General features: G+C 33.2%; 1 protein-coding gene across 6 annotated transcripts in view; it reads left to right on the top strand.

The window, feature by feature from the left end:
• The window catches only part of Cacna2d1 (calcium voltage-gated channel auxiliary subunit alpha2delta 1), a 368,458-nt gene that overhangs the window by 336,247 nt on the left and 12,350 nt on the right, over positions 1-19,861 (top strand). For 3 of the 6 annotated variants that reach the window (XM_069996361.1, XM_069996358.1, XM_069996357.1), the window contains 15 exons: positions 2,205-2,281; positions 3,516-3,536; positions 4,179-4,239; positions 6,580-6,677; positions 7,945-8,032; positions 9,320-9,382; positions 10,055-10,158; positions 11,019-11,105; positions 12,476-12,543; positions 12,911-12,949; positions 14,674-14,745; positions 16,672-16,824; positions 16,916-16,968; positions 17,563-17,618; positions 17,972-18,101. In XM_069996361.1, coding sequence (XP_069852462.1) covers positions 2,205-2,281; positions 3,516-3,536; positions 4,179-4,239; positions 6,580-6,677; positions 7,945-8,032; positions 9,320-9,382; positions 10,055-10,158; positions 11,019-11,105; positions 12,476-12,543; positions 12,911-12,949; positions 14,674-14,745; positions 16,672-16,824; positions 16,916-16,968; positions 17,563-17,618; positions 17,972-18,101 — 1,170 coding nt within the window. The remainder of the gene's footprint in view (positions 1-2,204; positions 2,282-3,515; positions 3,537-4,178; positions 4,240-6,579; positions 6,678-7,944; positions 8,033-9,319; positions 9,383-10,054; positions 10,159-11,018; positions 11,106-12,475; positions 12,544-12,910; positions 12,950-14,673; positions 14,746-16,671; positions 16,825-16,915; positions 16,969-17,562; positions 17,619-17,971; positions 18,102-19,861) is intronic. The other 3 variants (XM_069996360.1, XM_069996362.1, XM_069996359.1) reach the window with 1 other exon arrangement.

Here is a 19,861-nt window from a genome sequence, read left to right as displayed (position 1 = left end):
AATCAGTCTTCATATATTAATTTTATATGGAAAGAAAAGACAATATTTCATATGCTGAGACTGTGTCCTACTTGGTAATATATGAAAGAAACAAATGTAGGCTTTCGTTGAAAAATAAGTATAGCCGTTTTTCTTTTGAATGGTTGTGGCAATGAATAACATCAGTCATATAGGCCAGTACAATGTGATTTTGATATCCCAGTCTTAATGCTTCTATTGTATTCCTCATGGGCTTCCAAACTTCTTTGTGTGTGTGATCCATGAGATGTAACCCACATAGTGACAGTGTCTCATTCACACAATAGAATGTTATCAGTTTTAACTATAAGTTTCTCTTAGCAATAAATGGCAATGGAGCAATAAAAATGCCCTAATTTCCCTAGAGAAATTTGTAGGAGACAGTCTTCAAATGCTCAGTAATTCTGCTCTCCATTTTATAAATGGCAAGTGAATTGTGAAAGGTCATCTTGCTTTCAGACTGATTGCATTGCTTATTTTAATTCTTCCTTCTGCTTCCACTTGAAGTTATCGATAAAAAATTGCAGAAATTTTCATTAACTCTACATAACATTTTATTTCCCTGACCTTTTCCCATAAGGAAAGTCTATGAATTACTTAATGATTGTAAAAGTTTTGGGAATTGGAGGTAACAAGCCTTGACTCATTTTGCTATCTTTTCTGCATAATTAAATTTTAACAAGTAAACCTTGCCTTTCTTATCATTATATTTTCATTTACCATTTATAGTCCTAAAAAGGAAAATCTGAACATGTATAATCTATCTTAGTTTATATTGTCCATGTCTATATAGCATATAATAAGACTCTATGTTAGATTTCTCTCCTCGAAGCTTGGAATACAGAGGTTTGAATGAGCTAAATGATTTACAAAATGTCTTAGAACAACAAAATGCCTACAAATGCACATCTTTCCCCCCAAGCCAATACTATTTGCGGGAAATCGTGAAAGTGAATGTCCAGTGACACAATTGGCAATGTCAAGAATCTTTTTGTAAGAAATTGCATTGGATATCTTAGAACTATGGTCATATTTTTCACACAGTAGCTTTTTTTTCACGGTAGCTTTCTTCTAATTTTGGGGTAGGAAAGGTCATTTGCAACTGCAAATGAGGATATAGGATCATTAGTTGTGTCTCCTTTGAGTTTTAGCCATTGTGAAAGATTACATTTTATATGTTACATATTACATATGGTTAGCATAGAGTTGGATTATCAGGGGACTACTGGATTGTTTAACAGTTCTAAACATCACAAGTCTTATTAATTAGACATTTCATAATAAGTAAGGTTATCTGCTTTGCAGCTTTTTATTTTAACCAATTATTAAGGTGTTAGATATAATGACAGGCATGCTTAGAAATCTTTGTTTTCTAACCTGTTCTGAGTTTGTTCTAAGATTTGCACTCAAATGCTCTTCTATTTAGGACATCTAGCTGGAGATAGATTAACCCCATGGGCTTTGTAAACTATGAAGCTGAAGATATATTTCCTGTTGTATATAATAAATCTACTTAATCGTATGGGATATGCACACTAAATCATTTGTACAACTATTCTTGCAATTGTGTAAGAGGCAATGAAACACAGAGATAATCCCTACACTAATGCTATAAAATATCTGAATTTGCCTGTCAGAAGACAGGAGGGAACTTGACTAAGAATCAGAGTTTTAAAATAGTAGGCATTTAATCCCTCAAAAGAATACATTCCCAATGTCTGTATGCAACAGTGAAATACTAACAATAATACTTCTCCATTTATGATTTTTCTTTGAAAAATATAGACCATATATTAATGAGAGAGTATCCAAAGTGGTATGACATGTTTGCTTAAATATATATGTATAGCTAATGGTATTCTTTTTTGACAATATTAATAGTGTAAAGCATTCAGGAGGATAGTAGGGAATCAAAAGCTTTCCTTAGATAACTTATGACTGCAGTAGGTAGCTTATTTTCCATGTTTCTTGATCCTCTACCCTTTAGAGGGCTATATGACTACATGGCAAGAACCTAATTAAGTACTCTATTTGCGGAATGCATTTTCTTGCCAAAGAAGTATCTACTTTCCTTCCTATGAGGAAGACCTTTGGATTTTCCCATGATCTTGATGTGTCTTTTTTTTTTTTAAGTTATGTTTCATTTTTGTTTGTTTGTGTTTATGCTTCTCTTGTTTCTATTGCAGTTTGGCCTTGGTATTACCAACCTACAGTTTTTACTATATAAAAGCCAAAATAGAAGAGACAATAACTCAGGCCAGATGTAAGTACTGTGAAAGCAACTTGAGGGTCTCTTTGTTATCTCTTAGTCTCAGATGTTTAAATACGTCTACATTCTAGAATACTCAAGGCTTACACATTTTAGTAGGTGCTGCTGTTAACAAATATACAGCAATGATTCTAACCCATTCCAAACATGCAAGGAACAAGAAATATTCTATATGGATAGAATATAAGCAGGTACTCCAGTCTCACTGGCAGTCCCCATCACCCTTCCCTGCCTTGCGATGTGCTTGTAGAATCATTGCAATGCTGTGTCCTCTGTCACTGTCATCTTAAGGGTGTGCTAACTGGTGTGAAATGTTTTAAATGCTAATTATCAACATGGTTTCTATTCATGGCACTGTGCAAGTAAAGCTTTTCCTTTTCTTATCTTTCCTTTTCTTCTTTTTTTTTCCTTTGTGCATTTGGCCAGAATGATATTGTGCTTGGCAATTAACTTCTTTCCATAATCAAATTAATGTCTCAGTAACTCAAATGGATTAGTTTCTTTTTAAGCATCATGTGGAATGTGGAGTAATTATTAAAACACTAGTGCATATTTCAAGCTGTTAATACTTATTTTGTTTTGGGGGACCTAGATTTAGTAAAGTAAAATGACCATCATATCCTTTGAACAAAAGGATATTAAAATTAACAGTCTAAAATTTTTCTGTTAGGACTAAATTAAAAATCCATATCTGATATTTTTTTATATCCGACTTCAAAGTAAATTTAGTTTCCTTCATTTCTGTCAGGATTTTTGTTGTCGTTGTTTTGCAGACCTACTGTACCTATCACAATATAAGCTATACACTTAAATTTGTACTTTCATATAACAGATATGATGGTCCTTTAACAAGCTGCAATTTTGCATGAGCTAATACTTTACTTGGTAAAGGAGGGGATGAGTAGTGAGTCTCTGGTGATTGGTACGTTATTCTGTTAGTTCATAGGTTGACGTCCTTAGTATTTTAGCTGCCTTAGCTGCTTTGCCAAACAGACATTTGAAATAACTTTAGTAGTGAGGGTATTCTAGTAAAATCGACAGACATACCTCCCAGCCTTCAAAACTATGTGTCTTTCTTTCCAGACTACAACTGTACATAAATGAACCTTTGATCTATGCACAATATTTTTATTCAAGAAAGGCATTGAATAAAATATTGTTTGTGACCCCCCTTCGCTTTACCCTCTTTTTTTTGTTTCCCTGCTTTCTCTTTCTGATGGATTTACAGCAAAAAAGGGAAAAATGAAGGGCAAGTATTTTCTTGTTGCTCAATTTCTTTCTGTTTAGTACATTTGACATTTCCACTGATATTTCCATTCCTATTGGATCTTACCCTCTGTGCTTCTCATTTGCTGGGTTTTCCTCCATGAGCACTCAAACATAAGCAGCAAAAATGAGGGAAAAATATACTTGTATTTTCATATGCAACTCAATTCACATTGAAGATTCTATCAATCTAATATAAAGAATGTTATTAATTCATTAAGTGCAATCAAAAGTTTATTAAAATCATGTTCTTTATAATTCTAGTATACTCTTTTCTATGGATATTTTAGATGTAATGCCTCATGTTTTGTAGATATTAATCTCTTTTTCTAAACAATTATTTGTAGGGCTAGTAAATGGAAAATGTTTTATCAGCTATATCTGTTGTAATAATGAAGTTAATCTTTAGTATAATTTTATTATTATATTGGGAAGCATTGAGGACCTTTACAGTTCTTTTGTTGTTGTTGTTGTTTGTTTGTTTGTTTCAACTTTAGGATGTAAGTAGTCTAGTTTTAATTTTTCTTACTAGGTACTCTTTCTAATGTTTTCACATTGTCATAGACTCTCTCTTAGATGATATATTCTGTATTGATTATCTAATACTGTAACATTGTCTTCACAGACTCAGAAACCCTGAAGCCAGATAATTTTGAAGAATCTGGCTACACATTTTTAGCACCAAGGTTGGTTTGATTTTGTTGTTCTTTGTTGAAACTTGAATTGCTGGGTAAAGCTTTCAAAAAAAGTTCTCAATTCAGATAAGGCTGTCCTTGACTAGTTCTATGTCAGAGTATAAAATTGAAGTGAAGATGAATTTAAAACAGGACAAGTGGGCTGTATATTCATCTTAATATTTGCTGAGCTCTGTGTTCCAGATAATATGCTAAGTCATTTTTGCAATGATAAATAAGACAGATGTAGGCTTTGATTTCTGTGGCACACACATATACAGGACATTTTTATATTTACAATTGATTGTGTGTGAACACACATTCAAATGTACCTTATATAATGTATATATGTATATTCTATGTACAAGCAGGTATACATAGATAAGTATGTATCATCATATATATGTATGCATATGTGTATTTATACAGATGTCTGGAATATTTGGTTTCATAATGTTTAATCCCATAATTAATGTTTGATGTTTAATCTCATAATGAGATTAGCCTTCTGAAAAAATAGATTTTATTTTATGATATTTTTATGCCAGTCCTGGGGCTGGATTTCAGGGCCTGGAGACATTCCCTGAGATTTTTTTGCTTAAGGCCACCATTTGATCCATAGCTCTACTTCCAGCTTTTTTGTTGGTTTATTGAAGAAAACAGTCTCACAGGCTTTCCTGCCCAGACTGGCTTTGTACCACAGTTGTCAAAGCTCAGACTCCTGAGTAGCTATGATGACAGGCATGAGCCAGTGGCACTGGGTGGAAAATGCATTGTAATATAATTTGTTGTCTCATAAAATTTTACATATTAACCATCTTTTTACTCGGTTATATTCTTCTCCCACTTAATCTCCTTTCTCCACTGATAATATAATATTTAGCTTATTTCCTTTTTGTTTTTTTTTTTTTTTTGTTAGTCGTAGTACTTGAACTCTGGGCCTGGGCATTATCCCTGAGCTCTTCAGCTCAAGGCAAGCTCTCTACCATTTGAACCACAGTGCCATGTCCAGTTTTCTGGTGGTTAATTGGAGATAGGAGTCTCAGGGACTGTCTTGCCTGGGCTGGTTTTGAACTGTGATTATCAAATCTCAGCCTACTGAGTAGCTAGGATTATAGCTGTGAGCCACGAGCGCCCAGGTATTTAACGTATTTCCATGTTCTTAAAATTATTTGAAAGTCTTCAGAACTTCAGTGTTCTTTATTTTTATTTATTTCATCAACATTTGACCCAAACACATGTCAGTCTGTTTTAAAATGAACGTAATTCTTGTTTATCTAAGCTAAATTATTTTCTGAAAGCTTTTGTGTTTTTTTCACATTGTTCAGAACCTAAGGAGAACTTATAAAATTCTGAGTAACTCTTATTTCTGTATAAGCAAATTTCTGAATTCTGATTCATATTTTCTAAATGTCCCAAAACAAAATAGTTCTCTGAATACAGAGAATAACTCATCTGTATTTTGTACAAGTCAGGAATGAAAACTTTTTGCAAATATGTAAAACTATGCCACATTCTCCCACAAGTTATAAACATACTAATTCTCAAGAAGAATATGTGAGTATATACTTTATATGTCTGGGTGAAAGTAGAACGTGGAGACATGCTTAACTGTTCTGAGAAGGAGGATGAAGGAGACAGATGGGGATGAGATTAATAGACTGCATTACATACATGTGTGGCAGTGTCATAAAGGACTCCTCCCAGGTACCAGTAAAAAGAAATCTCAGTAAAATAAAATATGTTAACATATAATGGGTAAAAAATTCTAGTGAATATTTTACATTTATTTCAATTTCTTTATGAAACTATGAAATCTTTATAATTGATAAGTGTATGAGACAACCTAATATGTATTGAGCACTAACTGTCCTGCTGTTAGGCATTTAGTATAGATTACCTATAATTACCTCACCTACTCCTGACATGTTATTCTGCTTTTTTTTTGGCGGGGGGGGGTGGGGGGAGGGAGAAGGGAGTCAGGGATTGGTTGTGGGGCTTGAACTCTGGGCCTGGGCTCTGTCCCTCAGTTCTTCAGCTCAAGGAGAGTACTCTACCACTTGAGAAGCGCCAGCTCTGTTTTTCTTGTGGTTAATTAGAGATAAGGGTCTCACAGACTTTTCTGCCCAGGCTGGCTTTGAACCGTGATCCTCAGATCTCAGCTTCCTGAGTAGCTAAGATTACAGGTATGAGCCACCAGCACCCAGTGTTATTCTGCTTTAATAGAGATAAAGAAATTCATATAAGCAAGAAGTTCATGCAAGGTCATGTATAACCAAAAAAAAAGTGCTTCTTATATTCTACATTCCCTGGAAACATCCTAACCTCATAAAATATGTTTTTCTTTTCCAGAGAATACTGCAGTGATCTTAAACTATCAGACAATAACACTGAATTTCTTTTAAATTTCAATGAGTTTATTGATAGAAAAACACCAAACAACCCATCATGTAAGTATGCGTTAATTTTTAATAATTTCCTCTGTATGGCTGTATCCATACCCATTAAGTCTTTGTTCATATGATCTTCTCATATTATATGATTTTCATATTAGTAAACTAGTATGTTGGTTTGTTTATTTTGTGAATTATAATTGTAAGATGTAACCAATTGATCATTTTTAATATTCAAACCATCTGATCCTTGATTTTATGTTTTAAAGATGTCATTTATTCTTAATTGAGATTCAAAGTTTGAATTAATCAATATTTGAATGAAGTTAAATGCAAATAGAATATTCTCACCAGAGCTCTTCTCAAATTTAGGAAACTGAATTTTAAATGATCTTTTCAAGATTTTTTTATTACATTGCTCCAGTTAAATAGAAGAAAACAGATACATCTTATAAATGTATTTATATCTTCCAATTTGTATGAGTTTTATATGGATGTAATGCAAAAGACAACAAACATAATATCATTCAATCATCTTTATGTTTGAACTACTTTGATCACAATGAACTTTGTATCTTAAAATTGCAATCAAAGAAGCAAATCAAGTAAGAACATTACAAATGAAATAATAAAATTGTTTAACTATTCCATTTGTTAGCTATTCCATTAAATTGGATATAAAAATTATGAAATAACTTTATTCTCCTTTCCAAGATAAGTTTATCCTAATTATTTCTCATGACATATAAAATAAAACTACAGAACATATTGGAAATTGCAATCAATTTCACACTGTCTCTTGTTCCTAAAAAAAGTGTAGATATGTTTAAACAAGGTGCTTTAGGTCAAATCCATACTTACCTGTTTTGTTCCTTCATTCACCATGTGCTTTGCTTCTCCTTAAACTTAGTAGGAAACAGTTGAGATGACTATGTAGTCATGTGAAGAACTAGAAATTGTAGTAAACAGCCCACATCTGTAAAAAAAAAAAAAGGCATTTATATGCTTTGGACACTGGTAAATATTATAGATTTCTTGCCATATTATTTTTTATCTTTTAAAATCAAATAATATTTGAAACTATGTAGAAACTAGGCATTGTTGAATAAAATCTGTGATCTAAATACTTTAAGGAGTACAGTCATGTTTGTTTTGGTTTGCAAAAGAAATTGTATTCAATCCATTGGTAAATTACAATTCTCACTAAAGTTTAAAGTAATCTACTACCTTAATTTTTAAAAACAGCAATGATATTTATTTCATTATTGTTCGAATTTTTGAAATATGTGAGTATAAACTGGAAATATCCCCCTTTCTGTATTAGGTAATACAGACCTGATTAATAGAGTCTTGCTGGATGCAGGCTTTACAAATGAACTTGTCCAGAATTATTGGAGTAAGCAGAAAAACATGTGAGTATGTGTTCCTATTAATTAAAAAATATGTGCTGTACATTTCATTTTAGCTGTTCTGTGGGAAATTTTTGATAATAAGCTTCAAAATGTAAAATTTGTGATTTCCCTTTAATAATAATTTCTCAGGAAAATGACTTCACAATTGTTGACAATTTTCATTTTCAATTAAGAGTATATTTCAGTACTAATATCTGTCATTACTCAACTTTATACATCACAGGGAGTAAATTAAACTCTGAATATTTACTTGGATTTATAGTAGCATCTTGCATACATATTCTTAAGAAGACATCTTCTTCTCCATCCCTCTTCCAGTCAGTCACTAAATGCTATTTCTCCTTACAATGTTTTCTTATTCATAATCTTCACCTGAAAATCCCATTTTAAGAAATCACAGAAAAGGGTAATTACGTTTTTATTGCTTCCAGTCTGTTCTCTGTGCGAAGCATACCTGCCACAATCTTCTAATGCATAACTCATTTTAAGATAGTGATGGTACCCTCAGCTAAGTGTGGTACTAGCACTTGGAGCCCTGTCAGGAGCATCCTGAATTTCAGGCCAGCGCAGACTACATAATTAGACCCTGACTCTAGTGTGGATTTCCAAGTCAACAATCATAAATGGGCCATTCTTTAGAAACTTGTATTTGAAACTTGAAATTCTCCTCTTTTTTTTGGGGGGGGGGGGAGGAAGAGAGGCCAGTGTGGAGCTCTGGGCCTGGGCACTGTCCCTCAGTTATTCAGCTCAAGGAGAGCACTCTACCACTTGAAACACATTGCCAATTCAAGCTTTTCTGCTGGTTAACTGGAGATAAGAGTCTCACAGACTTTTCTGCCCAGGCTGGCTTTGACCCATGATCCTCAGATCTCAGCCTCCTGAGTTGCTAGGATTATAGGCGTGAGCCACCAGCACCTGGCAAATTCTCCTCTTTCTCCCCTTATGCCTTGTGTATTCCTTTCACCTAACACCAGTATTCTTCCCTAATCTCCCTATAAATATGTTTTACTCTATAGATAATGATGTCTTGTTTGCATTGTGGTTCCTGCTAACTCCTACTTGATTTTCAAAATGAAGCTCCTTATTTTCTATGACATAACATTCCTTTAGAACACTCCCTCTGAGTACTTACTCTGAGTACATGAGTTTGCATTTCTATCTTGATTATTCTAAAAACTTATTTTTTGGGGGGGAGGTACGGAGGGTATATCACCAGCACCTAACGTAATGTAACGTAAGTTTAATTTAAAAAAACAAGCAAAAATTTCTTTCTGTATTCTGTTTCAGCAAGGGAGTGAAAGCACGCTTTGTAGTGACGGATGGTGGGGTTACCAGAGTTTATCCCAAAGAGTAAGTTCAAAGTACATGTAGAAATTAAAGAAAGGACACAGGAATGATTTGTACGAGGGATCGGTACATTGTTATGTAAGGAAGCCATCTTCAGAGAAGCCAATCATTGTCGATAGATTAAATCCATTTGAAATGTTTATATTAGCTCAATATTCCACTTTTTGCCACAGGATATAATAACATTTTCAATGGTAATGTTGCCAGTCATATATTTGTTATAAAGTTTAAGAGTTTTAAATGACTTCTCCAAAAACACAATTAAATGAGTTCAGTGAGCATGCTTGTAATCTACAACAATGTTAATGAGGCACTTACCATTTTCTCTGTTTATTCATGCATCTTCTCTATGTTTATCGTAAGAACTGTCTTTGCAATGAGGAGAGTAGTCATCAAAGGTTATTTTTTATTAATTAGCCTTTTAACTGACTTATCCATGATTTTCTGACTAGAAAATACCAGTAAATCTAGGAGTCAGGTTTTTCTGATACTTAATATAATGTTATGTTGATATATTGCTTAGGAATACATGTCACTTACACTATCAATCAACATTAACTCCATTAGACATACTGGAGTTGTAGACACATTTCTCAACCTCAATGTGTCCACAAAGAGAAAAGTAGGTTATCTTATAGTTTAAAGAATACAAATTATGAGCTATTTCCTCCTTAGGGCTGGAGAAAATTGGCAAGAAAACCCAGAAACATATGAAGAAAGCTTCTACAAAAGGAGCTTAGATAATGATAACTATGTGTTCACTGCTCCTATCTTTAACAGTAAGTATTCATTCTGTAGAAGTCATTTTCTCAGTTCCTTTTTAAAACAAATCATTGCTACTGCTTGCTCTCCCCAAATCAATACATTTAATGTTCACTGCTCACAAGTGTCATTCATTATAAATCATATGGTAGATGCAAAATATCAGGAAAACAGGAAAGACATTTATTTAGTTCAAGAGGTTAAAATGGTTACACAGCCAGAAGTCATCCAACAAGGATAGCTAGCATATCTAACAGGCATGCATAATAAATAGAAACATATGTAGTTAATTCCTCATATCACAACTAATAAATTAAAAAATTGTTTAATGAATTAAATAAGGTATAGCAAATTGATTAACTGAATTTTTCAGTATTAATTCAGTAATTTGGTATTTATGAAAATTAAAAAAACATTTTAAAATATATTATCTGTTTCTTTCTCTAAACTTTCCAATTTGCTTTTTCAACATGCTTGAGCATAGGTATTTTTCCTTTTCCTTTTTGCAAATAAAGAAACTGAAACTCAGAGAATTTCAGAGCTTTGTTTGTGGACATACAAGGTAAAGATAGCTTTAGGAAGCCAAGATCATCCTTCCCTTTTCTCTTTAGCAGCCTCCCCCATGTGTTAGCAAAGGTTACAGAGCTGAGATTTGATGTACAGACATTTTATTGTGGAACTAGATGCAACCATGATGTTTAATTCATGCCCACAAATAAATTAATCAAAACCATTTCTGAGACATTTCTAATAGACTAGTAAAACAAGGAAGAAATGACAAAGAAGAGGCCACACATCTCTTTATGAACAGAACACCATCTCTAAAGAAAGAAGTTCAACAATATGATAGATCTTGATCTGTGTTTCTTTATTTTAGCAAGCGGGCCTGGTCCCTTTGAGTCAGGCATTATGGTAAGCAAAGCTGTAGAAATATCTATCCAAGGCAAGCTTCTTAAACCTGCAGGTAAGCATAGCTATCATACCTGTGACTAAAATTAAATGTGACTATACATTTTTATGAGAAAGTTTATGAGAATACTCCGAACAAAATAAACTTGAAAGACTTACAAGTCTGCAAAAAGAACATAACATTATGAGTTACCAATGAAATTGGGACTAAAATCAAAATGATACTATAAAGTTAATGACTTTTCGAAGAAGTGTATATGTGTATATGTGCTTGATAAAATATATACACCAATTTGCTGTAATATTTAATATTTAAATATAAAAAATTAAATCTTGGATTGACTTAGCCATTCTGCTCTAGAAGTCTCTTCCCCTTTCAAAGATATATGCACAAAAGTATGGGCCAAGGGAAAACCTAAAAGTAATAATTTAACATAAAAGGTAAGTTTCTATCACAGAGAGAAAAGGTTAATTATGTTGTATCTATACACTAGGCACAATGGTGTCAAAGGGAACTAGGTAGTGTTGCATTAAAAATGTGCTATTTAGAACATGGGGAAAATGTTGGTAAAATAAATCAATCAAGCAAATCAGAACAAAATATAAGCATTCATTGATGAGAATTGGATATGTGCTAAAGTGGGAGAATACAATCACAATCAAATGATAGAAATGAGGCATTTTTTTTCAGGATACAATCCAGTATTGTTTATAGCTTAGAAAAGAGTGTGTCATTAGGAAAGCCAGATGGAAGAGGAGATAGAGATTGTTTCCTTGGAAGGCAGTGGTCTAACACATGGAATTGACTTCATCTTTCACTTGTGCCTTCACTCCCTCAATCACTCATTTCTTATTTACCTAATCTGTTATTTCTCAGGTCTGCACCTATCTGCCCCCATCTCCTACCAACTAACACACTGATCTATTTATTCTTTCAATATACATTTTTTAATCACTTACTGGATTCACTGGCCCAATTCTTTAAAAGCTCAATTAGAATGAACTCAGATTATATATCCCTTGTTTTTTCCATCAATTCCTATTTTTTAAATTAATTGGCTAGATAATAATTTAAGTACTACTAGCATTATTTTTTTAATATCAATCTTTTTTGTTGTGAAAATACTGTACAGAGGGGTTACAATTACATGGGCAAGATAATGAGTACATTTCTTATCAAGCATTGTAGCCTCCTCCTTTGTTTCCCCTTCCCATCCCTTTCCATCCTCCCCCCACCCCCCCACCCAACCTCCCCGCCCCCCCCCCACTTGCATTATTTCTTAAAGAATACTACCCCAGTACATTTCTGTAAAAAAAAATTCAATCCAACATTTATTTTCAATTCTGTAAATTACTTAAGCTGTTAATAGCAAATATGATATTTCAAAAAATAAGATTTTGAATTAATTTGCATTTTTTTTTTAGTTGTGGGAATTAAAATTGATGTAAATTCCTGGATAGAGAATTTCACCAAAACTGCTATCAGGGATCCGGTAAGATAATATTTGAAATTCTTATGCTATTCATAGTAGCTTCAAAATTAGTGAAAAGGTAAGGGTGTTATACACTGGAAAGGTAAATGTGCAATGCTAATACATTGAAATGTAAGTTTCTATTTTAAACATTAATTCAATAAATGCATAGAAGAATATTTTACATTTTTAACTTGAAAATGAGCAATCTAGTTTAGATACATATTGGTTGATAGTTTTTATATTAAACACAAAACTGGTATCTTTTTTTCTTAGACACTGTTACGTTTGATAAATTATTTCAAATGCTTTAGAATACTGTATTACTAATTAATATAATAGAGTTGAAATTTAGCATGCTTTAATTTTGAAATAATATTTTTTTCAGTGTGCTGGCCCAGTATGTGACTGCAAAAGAAACAGTGATGTAAGAAAAATCTTTTAAAACACATTAAACTACAATATTTTCTTTTGTTATTATCCCTTGGTAAATCCCTTCAATGATTAGAAAGATTTAAGAATTATAACTTCAAATAAGGGAAAAGTAAACCAATTAATAGATTTGAGGTTAATCTAATTTGAAGTCCTAAAACAAATAGCTTTTTAAAAAATATAAGTCATCATTTGATAAGGTAAAAAAATAGTCATATTCATGTAAATGATGTTGTCTTTAGTTCCAATCACAGTAAGTTCTTTTGTTCTTTTATTTATCTCCAACTCCATTTCTGAATGGGAACTTTCTAACAAAGCATCCGATTGGTCTCCAGTGAAAATTACCTTTATGTTGTTTCACACTTTCTCTGAAGTTGTTTACCCTATAGCTTTGGAAAATAATTTTAACTGAGCCCTTATATAACATAGTTTATTACAAAGTTTCATTTGAAAGTATTGAGTATCACCTTGTCTTGGAGCTGGGCACTGGTTGATCACACCTGTAATCCTAGCTACTCAGGAGTCTGAGATCTGAGGATTGCAGTTTGAATCTAGCTTGGGCAGGAAAAATCTGAGACTCATGTTTAATTAAATTCCAAAAGGCCACAAGTGGAGCTGTGGCTTAGTGTAGAATGCTAGCCTTGAGCAAAAATGCTCAGAAAGGTTCCCAGGTACCCAAGTTCAAGCTCCAGTACTAGCGTGCTCGTGCACACACACACACACACACACACACACACACACACACACACACACACACACACACACACACACACACATACACACACACAAGATTATTTTTGCTTATGAAATTGGAAAAGAAAATGGAAACAAAAAATGTGGTCCAACTTTGTTCAAAATTAAACAAACTGAAGATATTCTTAGCATCATCATCACAATAATGTTGGATAAATTAACTGAAAAAGTGTGATGCAATTAGCTACTCAAGCCCATTTATGTGTCTGTATGCTACTTCCAAAGAAGGTCATGGACTCAGGTCACATCTACTACTTCCACTTCGGCAAAATTATAAGCCAGTTGCCTGTACAATTTTTATATCTTGCTTATCTTACATAGGCAAGGTGGCAGCTGTCTTTAGAGCAAAGGTTTAAGCAAACTACTTCCAACTTAGGAAAATAGTGTATTATGTTCCCAACTTTGAATGGCGTGCTTTAAATTTTAATTTTATTTGGTAACAGTTACTGAATTGGCTTCCAACATGTAATATATTTTAAATGGGGTGTGATTTGTTTTTCTAGATTTCAGATCATATTTTGTTTTACTTTTTGGCCTTTAATTGCCTATCATTCAACAGTGTGTTTCAAATACATAAATATAGAAGTTATTAATTTTATGCTGTTTTTTCTTCTAGTATATCAAATATGGTAACTAACATGTTTATATGTTTTGGATGATAACCATATGTTCAACATTAAAATAATTGTAAATTATTGAACATTTTGGTTTATCTATTTTTCTGGATCATTTAGATTACTTAGAACTTGTAAAAAAGATTATTGCTGATTTATTCATACTGATTGGAAAACCTAAGTATATGACTATTGGTAGATTATTAAGATAAGGAGTTTTGACATTGATACTTGCCCTTAATTTATTTCATAACAATTCCCTAAACATATACCTTATATGAATAGATAGATAGATAACCTAATCATAATGAGATACCATATTCTTCCTAAAAATCTACTTTTATTTTAACAGGTAATGGATTGTGTGATTCTAGATGATGGTGGGTTTCTTTTGATGGCAAATCATGATGATTATACTAATCAGGTATGTAACTGAAGGAGGAAAGAAGTATTTTTTTATTATGAAAATACTGTACAGAGGAGTTACAATTACATGGGCAAGATAATGAGTACATTTCTTATCAAGTATCATTGCTTCCTCCTTTGTTTCCCCTTCCTAACCCTTCCCATATCCCACCCCACCCATCCAACCATCTCCCCTCTCCCCCCACAGCCAAAGTTGTAAAGTTTGTTTTCGACATAGCATCTTTTACATCTCATTGTTGCAATGGGTCCACCTGTATCCCTATTTAAACGATTTGTTTTTTCCCTTCCCCTCCACAAATTATACCAACATCAAATACAGTGAAAGCAGGGGTTATATCATGGGGGAGGGACATACAAAGCAACAAAAAAATAATCTTATAAATATGTTAGAAACAATTGAATGAAAGTAAAAAACATTTGAATACTTATCTTGGGGTTCATTTCACCTAACATCAACATATCTGACCTTTTCTGCTTGTCTTAGACATATACTAGTTATTACAAATAAGGGAAACCATGGGACCTATGTTTCTTTGGGCCTGGCTTACTTCACTTAGTATAATTTTTTCCAAGTCTTTCCATTTCCTAACAAATGGGGCAATGTCATTCAAGAAGTATGTTTTCCAAGTTATATAACCCTGATGTACATTAAAACAAAATCTCTTCAAACGTCTTAGAAGTTGATGGGTTACTTTATTTCTATGACAAAATAAATTTTAAAATGCTGTATATAATGTAAGCCACTAAGAAAAGCATGTTAAATCTTTTATTTGTGTTTGTTACTTGATTTTACTTTTGGATATAAATAGTTAAGCCAAGGATTTTAACATGATATGAGGTTATTTTCATTCCTTCAAATGTTTATAAAATTATAGCAAATTAAAGATCTTTCAGTATATAATATCTAACTTAATGTATGACTGGTTGAGTTTCTGGTTCCAGTACATAAGATATTGTGATCAACAGGATTTTAACTAAATTTCAACTTAGCTGCCAACTAAGTTCATTTTTGGATCTACAGTTCCGACTTCTCTTTAAAAAAAAATCATAGAGGTTTCAACACTGGCTTTCTTTTGAATAAATATTGTTTTTTTATGGCTAGAACTGAAATAGGTACTGGTTTCTTGTTAAAGTGAAATTCTTCCAGTTCATCATAATATACTCATTCATTTTTCTACTTAATTCAACCCACTCTCCTGTTTGGAGATAGTTTCAGATTCTGGAAAATAGTTTGGCTTTTTGTGTTTGCTTTTGATTTTCATTCTTATATTTATAGGAGTACATGCAATGAACTCTCTACAAATTTCTAATATGCAGTACAGTAGAATTAACCATCTTATTTCCTAGGCATAATCATATTATATACCTGCAACTTGCTACCTTCTGTATTATGTCTCTTCATTTGCCAATCAACCCTTTTCTACTTATGTAACACACATTTTATTGTGACTCCTTGATCTGGGTCCATTTCTTTCATAAACAAATACCATAAGGAATAATGAGAGTATCTGCTCTAATTTTTATTTGATTGATTGAACTCTAGGCCTTGCAGTTGCTAGGCAGGTTCTTCATTACCTGAACCACACCTCCAGCTCATTTTTCTTTCACTATGTTTTGAATAGTATTTTCCTTTTTTCATGATCCTCATCATTATACTATCTATGTTCCTGGGATGGGACCTATTGGTTAAGAAGGAGTCATGAGAACTTTGGCTTAGCTGAAATCTTCCCTGGCCATGCTACAACCAAAGTGGCTAGGATAGAGACCTGAGCCATTTTCATTTCTCATATTGTCATATAAGGGTACATCATTTGCTTTTATTTTTGAGCTCTAATGATTTTTATTTTTGGTTCTTGGTTTCTTAGTATTTTTTTTCAATTTGAAACTCTCATAATTTATATATTTATTTATTTATTTTGACCAGATTGGACGCTTTTTTGGAGAAATTGATCCAAGCTTGATGAGACACCTAGTTAATATATCAATTTATGCTTTTAACAAATCTTATGATTATCAGTCAGTGTGTAATCCTGTTACTACACCAAAGCAAGGAGCAGGCCATCGCTCAGCATATGTGGTGAGTAAAATCCCTGATGCATCAGTTCCTCTCAAAAGCACATTCTAGCATAGCTAATATACTGGACTGACTTTCCTATTATATTTTGCAGCCATCCATAGCAGACATATTACAAATTGGCTGGTGGGCCACTGCAGCTGCCTGGTAAGTTAGCATTTTACTTTTGTTAGTAATAGGGAAAGGAGTCCCTCCTTTGGTCCCAAATACTTTTTACTTCTTAACTGTTTTACAGATTAAAACAAAATTATACTGTTTTGTATAATTTAGGAAATAATGTATAAAAATGTTCCTAGTATGAAGCCTGTGACTCACATCTATAATTCTAGCTACTCAGAGGTTGAGATCTGAGAATTAAGATTTCAAAGCTACCTCAGGCAGACAAGTCTGAGAAATTTGTATTTCCAATAAACCTGCAAAAAGCCAAAACTAGATGCATGGCTTAAATGGCACAGAGCCAGCTGAAAATTAAACTGTAAAATCCCTTGTACGTGCAAACACACACACACACACACACACACACACACACACACACACACACACACACACACACACACACACACACACACACACAGCTCCTAAACTTTCTGTTAGTAAACTTTTAATTTTTCCCAAAATGTTGGAAAGAAAACTTGTGATTCTAGAGGCATGTTTCTGTGAAACAACTCATTTTATTATAATGTATATATATATATAGAAAAACTCCTAGATTTATATGAATTACTCATTTTAAACATTCAGGTCTATTCTCCAGCAGTTGCTCTTGAGTTTGACCTTTCCACGGCTCCTTGAAGCAGGTAGGTAAATATTTAGATATTTTAATTTTCATAATAACAATGAACACTTTCTTTGGGAATATTCTACACATAAAGAACCTGTGTGTGAGTACCTAGAAAGAGAGACAAAGAGATAGAGATCATCTGTCTAACACTGGTAGGCTGAAATTTTTGTCAGCTATGTTCTAATTTTTCATAAGCTTTTCTCATTTGTACTGGCTTGTAATTTATTCTTTTGGGTACTTATTGGACATCAACAAGGGTCTGTGAAGGTATTTACCCAGTAAACAAGCCAGTTGCTCCAGTGAACGATGGGGTGGGGAGAGTAACAGACCACAGTACTCATGATGGTGACCTTTGCTTTCTTTCCACAGTGGAGATGGAAGATGATGACTTCTCTGCCTCGCTGTCAAAGCAGAGCTGCATTACTGAACAAACACAGTATTTCTTTGACAATGACAGCAAATCACTTAGTGGTGTATTAGACTGTGGAAACTGCTCCAGGTACTTTTCTCCTTTCTGTCTGGATTAGTCTTAGGTCACTAGGAAATTGCATTCGTTGCTATGCTATAATCATCACTGACAATCATGGAGATAGACAAAGGAGTCAGAGCTTCCCTTTTTTTTAGCCAGAATGTAGAGAAATTTGGTTATATTTTAATGCACTTTCAACTAAAATAAACCATAGTAAGATTTTTCTACTTAAGTGTTAATGGCTTATGTCTGCTATATTATGGTTTGATATCAGTCCAGAAAGAAAAGTCTGTGAGACTCTTATTGATCCACTCAATCAGCATAAAGCCAGAATTGGAGGTGTAGCTCAAGAGTAGATGGTCCAGGCTTGAGTGAAAAAGCTAAGCAACAACATGAGGCCCAGAATCCAAATCTCAGTTTTGGAAAACAAACAAACAAATAACAATCCTTTCTGAGAAAGTTAAAAATTATATTAATTCTAACACTTACAAACTAATAGCTAAAGAAGGTGGCTTTGTTTATTTTTACTTCTTGACTAACATGGAAAATTGAATGTCATTTTGAGATGAAATTGTGAAAATTTATCCTTTCCTAAAATCAGGATTAATTCTAGCATTTTGGAAGAGATGGAAATTTAATTGGTTGTAATGGGGTAAAAAAGAAAGGCAATGAGAAAGGAGATGTTCAAAAGTTCGAGAAGAGAATGATACTCTAAGTAACAGGCTATCAGGGAAGCAAACAGCATACCGCAGCTTAGGAAGAGTTGGACACTGGTATTAGTGACACAGGGCAGGTTATTCCAGAAAAAATGTTAACAGTGAGAAGAAGAAATATGAGCAGGTGAGATAATCCGAGCTCATGAAAATGCTGGAATAATCAGTTGCTAGGGGATTTGGAAAAGTAGTCTATAATCGTTAAAACATTTTTTTTCCAACAAAAATGGTTAGCCAAAACTGTCATGAATATTTAATAGACATAGTAAGTATATTTTGTCATTTACTTTTACAAAGTACTATGTCCAACGAGGTGGTCCAAGTCAGGAAGAAAGGGAAGAAGTCAAACATGGTCTCAGAAAATAGACCCTCTCATTTGGAGATGAGCACAACAGACTGGGTTCCACATATGGGATTGGAGCATATTTGTTAGATACATTCATGATTTCAGAATCCTTTGATCTTACAATAATTGAGTTCCAGGGATAGCTGTCTGTAAAGAGGCAAATTAATCTGTAAGGTAAAGATAAATATAGCCATGATATTACATGACATCTTGCTTTCATTGCATTTGCGAGGAAAGGAAGTAAAGTCCTTTGTTAAAAAAATGTCTAACAGAAAAATTTTAGTTATATATTTACATTTTATCCTGGTTCACAAAGGAAGACGGAAGTAGTTAAACTGAGGATGGAGTTTAAAGTGCTTGATTTTATCTTTACCAGTGCTAGCCACTGCAAGAGTTAGCAACCACAGATGCCTATGTAAATTAACAGTGAAATTAACTCAATTAAAAATTTGGGCCTCAATCACACTTGTCCTATTACCTGTGCTCAAGGGCACTATGTGAATAATGTTTATTATATTGCACAAATCTTTTCAGAGAGTTTTTTGAGCACCATTGATATAATCTATATTCTGCCCTTAGCTTAGGCAAGATACTCAGCCACTTTTCTGGTCTTAGCTTTCATATCGGTAAAAATAAGGCAATTTTAATATAATTTTAGTGTTTAAAGGTCAAAATTTCTTTGAACATGTGACATGAATATTTTTTTGTAAGTTTCAAAAACTAAATTATTG

Source organism: Dipodomys merriami, unplaced genomic scaffold (assembly GCF_024711535.1).
Source record: "Dipodomys merriami isolate MVZ:Mamm:240054 unplaced genomic scaffold, mDipMer1.0.p SCAF_5, whole genome shotgun sequence".
NCBI lineage: Eukaryota > Metazoa > Chordata > Mammalia > Rodentia > Heteromyidae > Dipodomys > Dipodomys merriami.
This window is presented reverse-complemented; position numbering and strand designations above follow the sequence as displayed.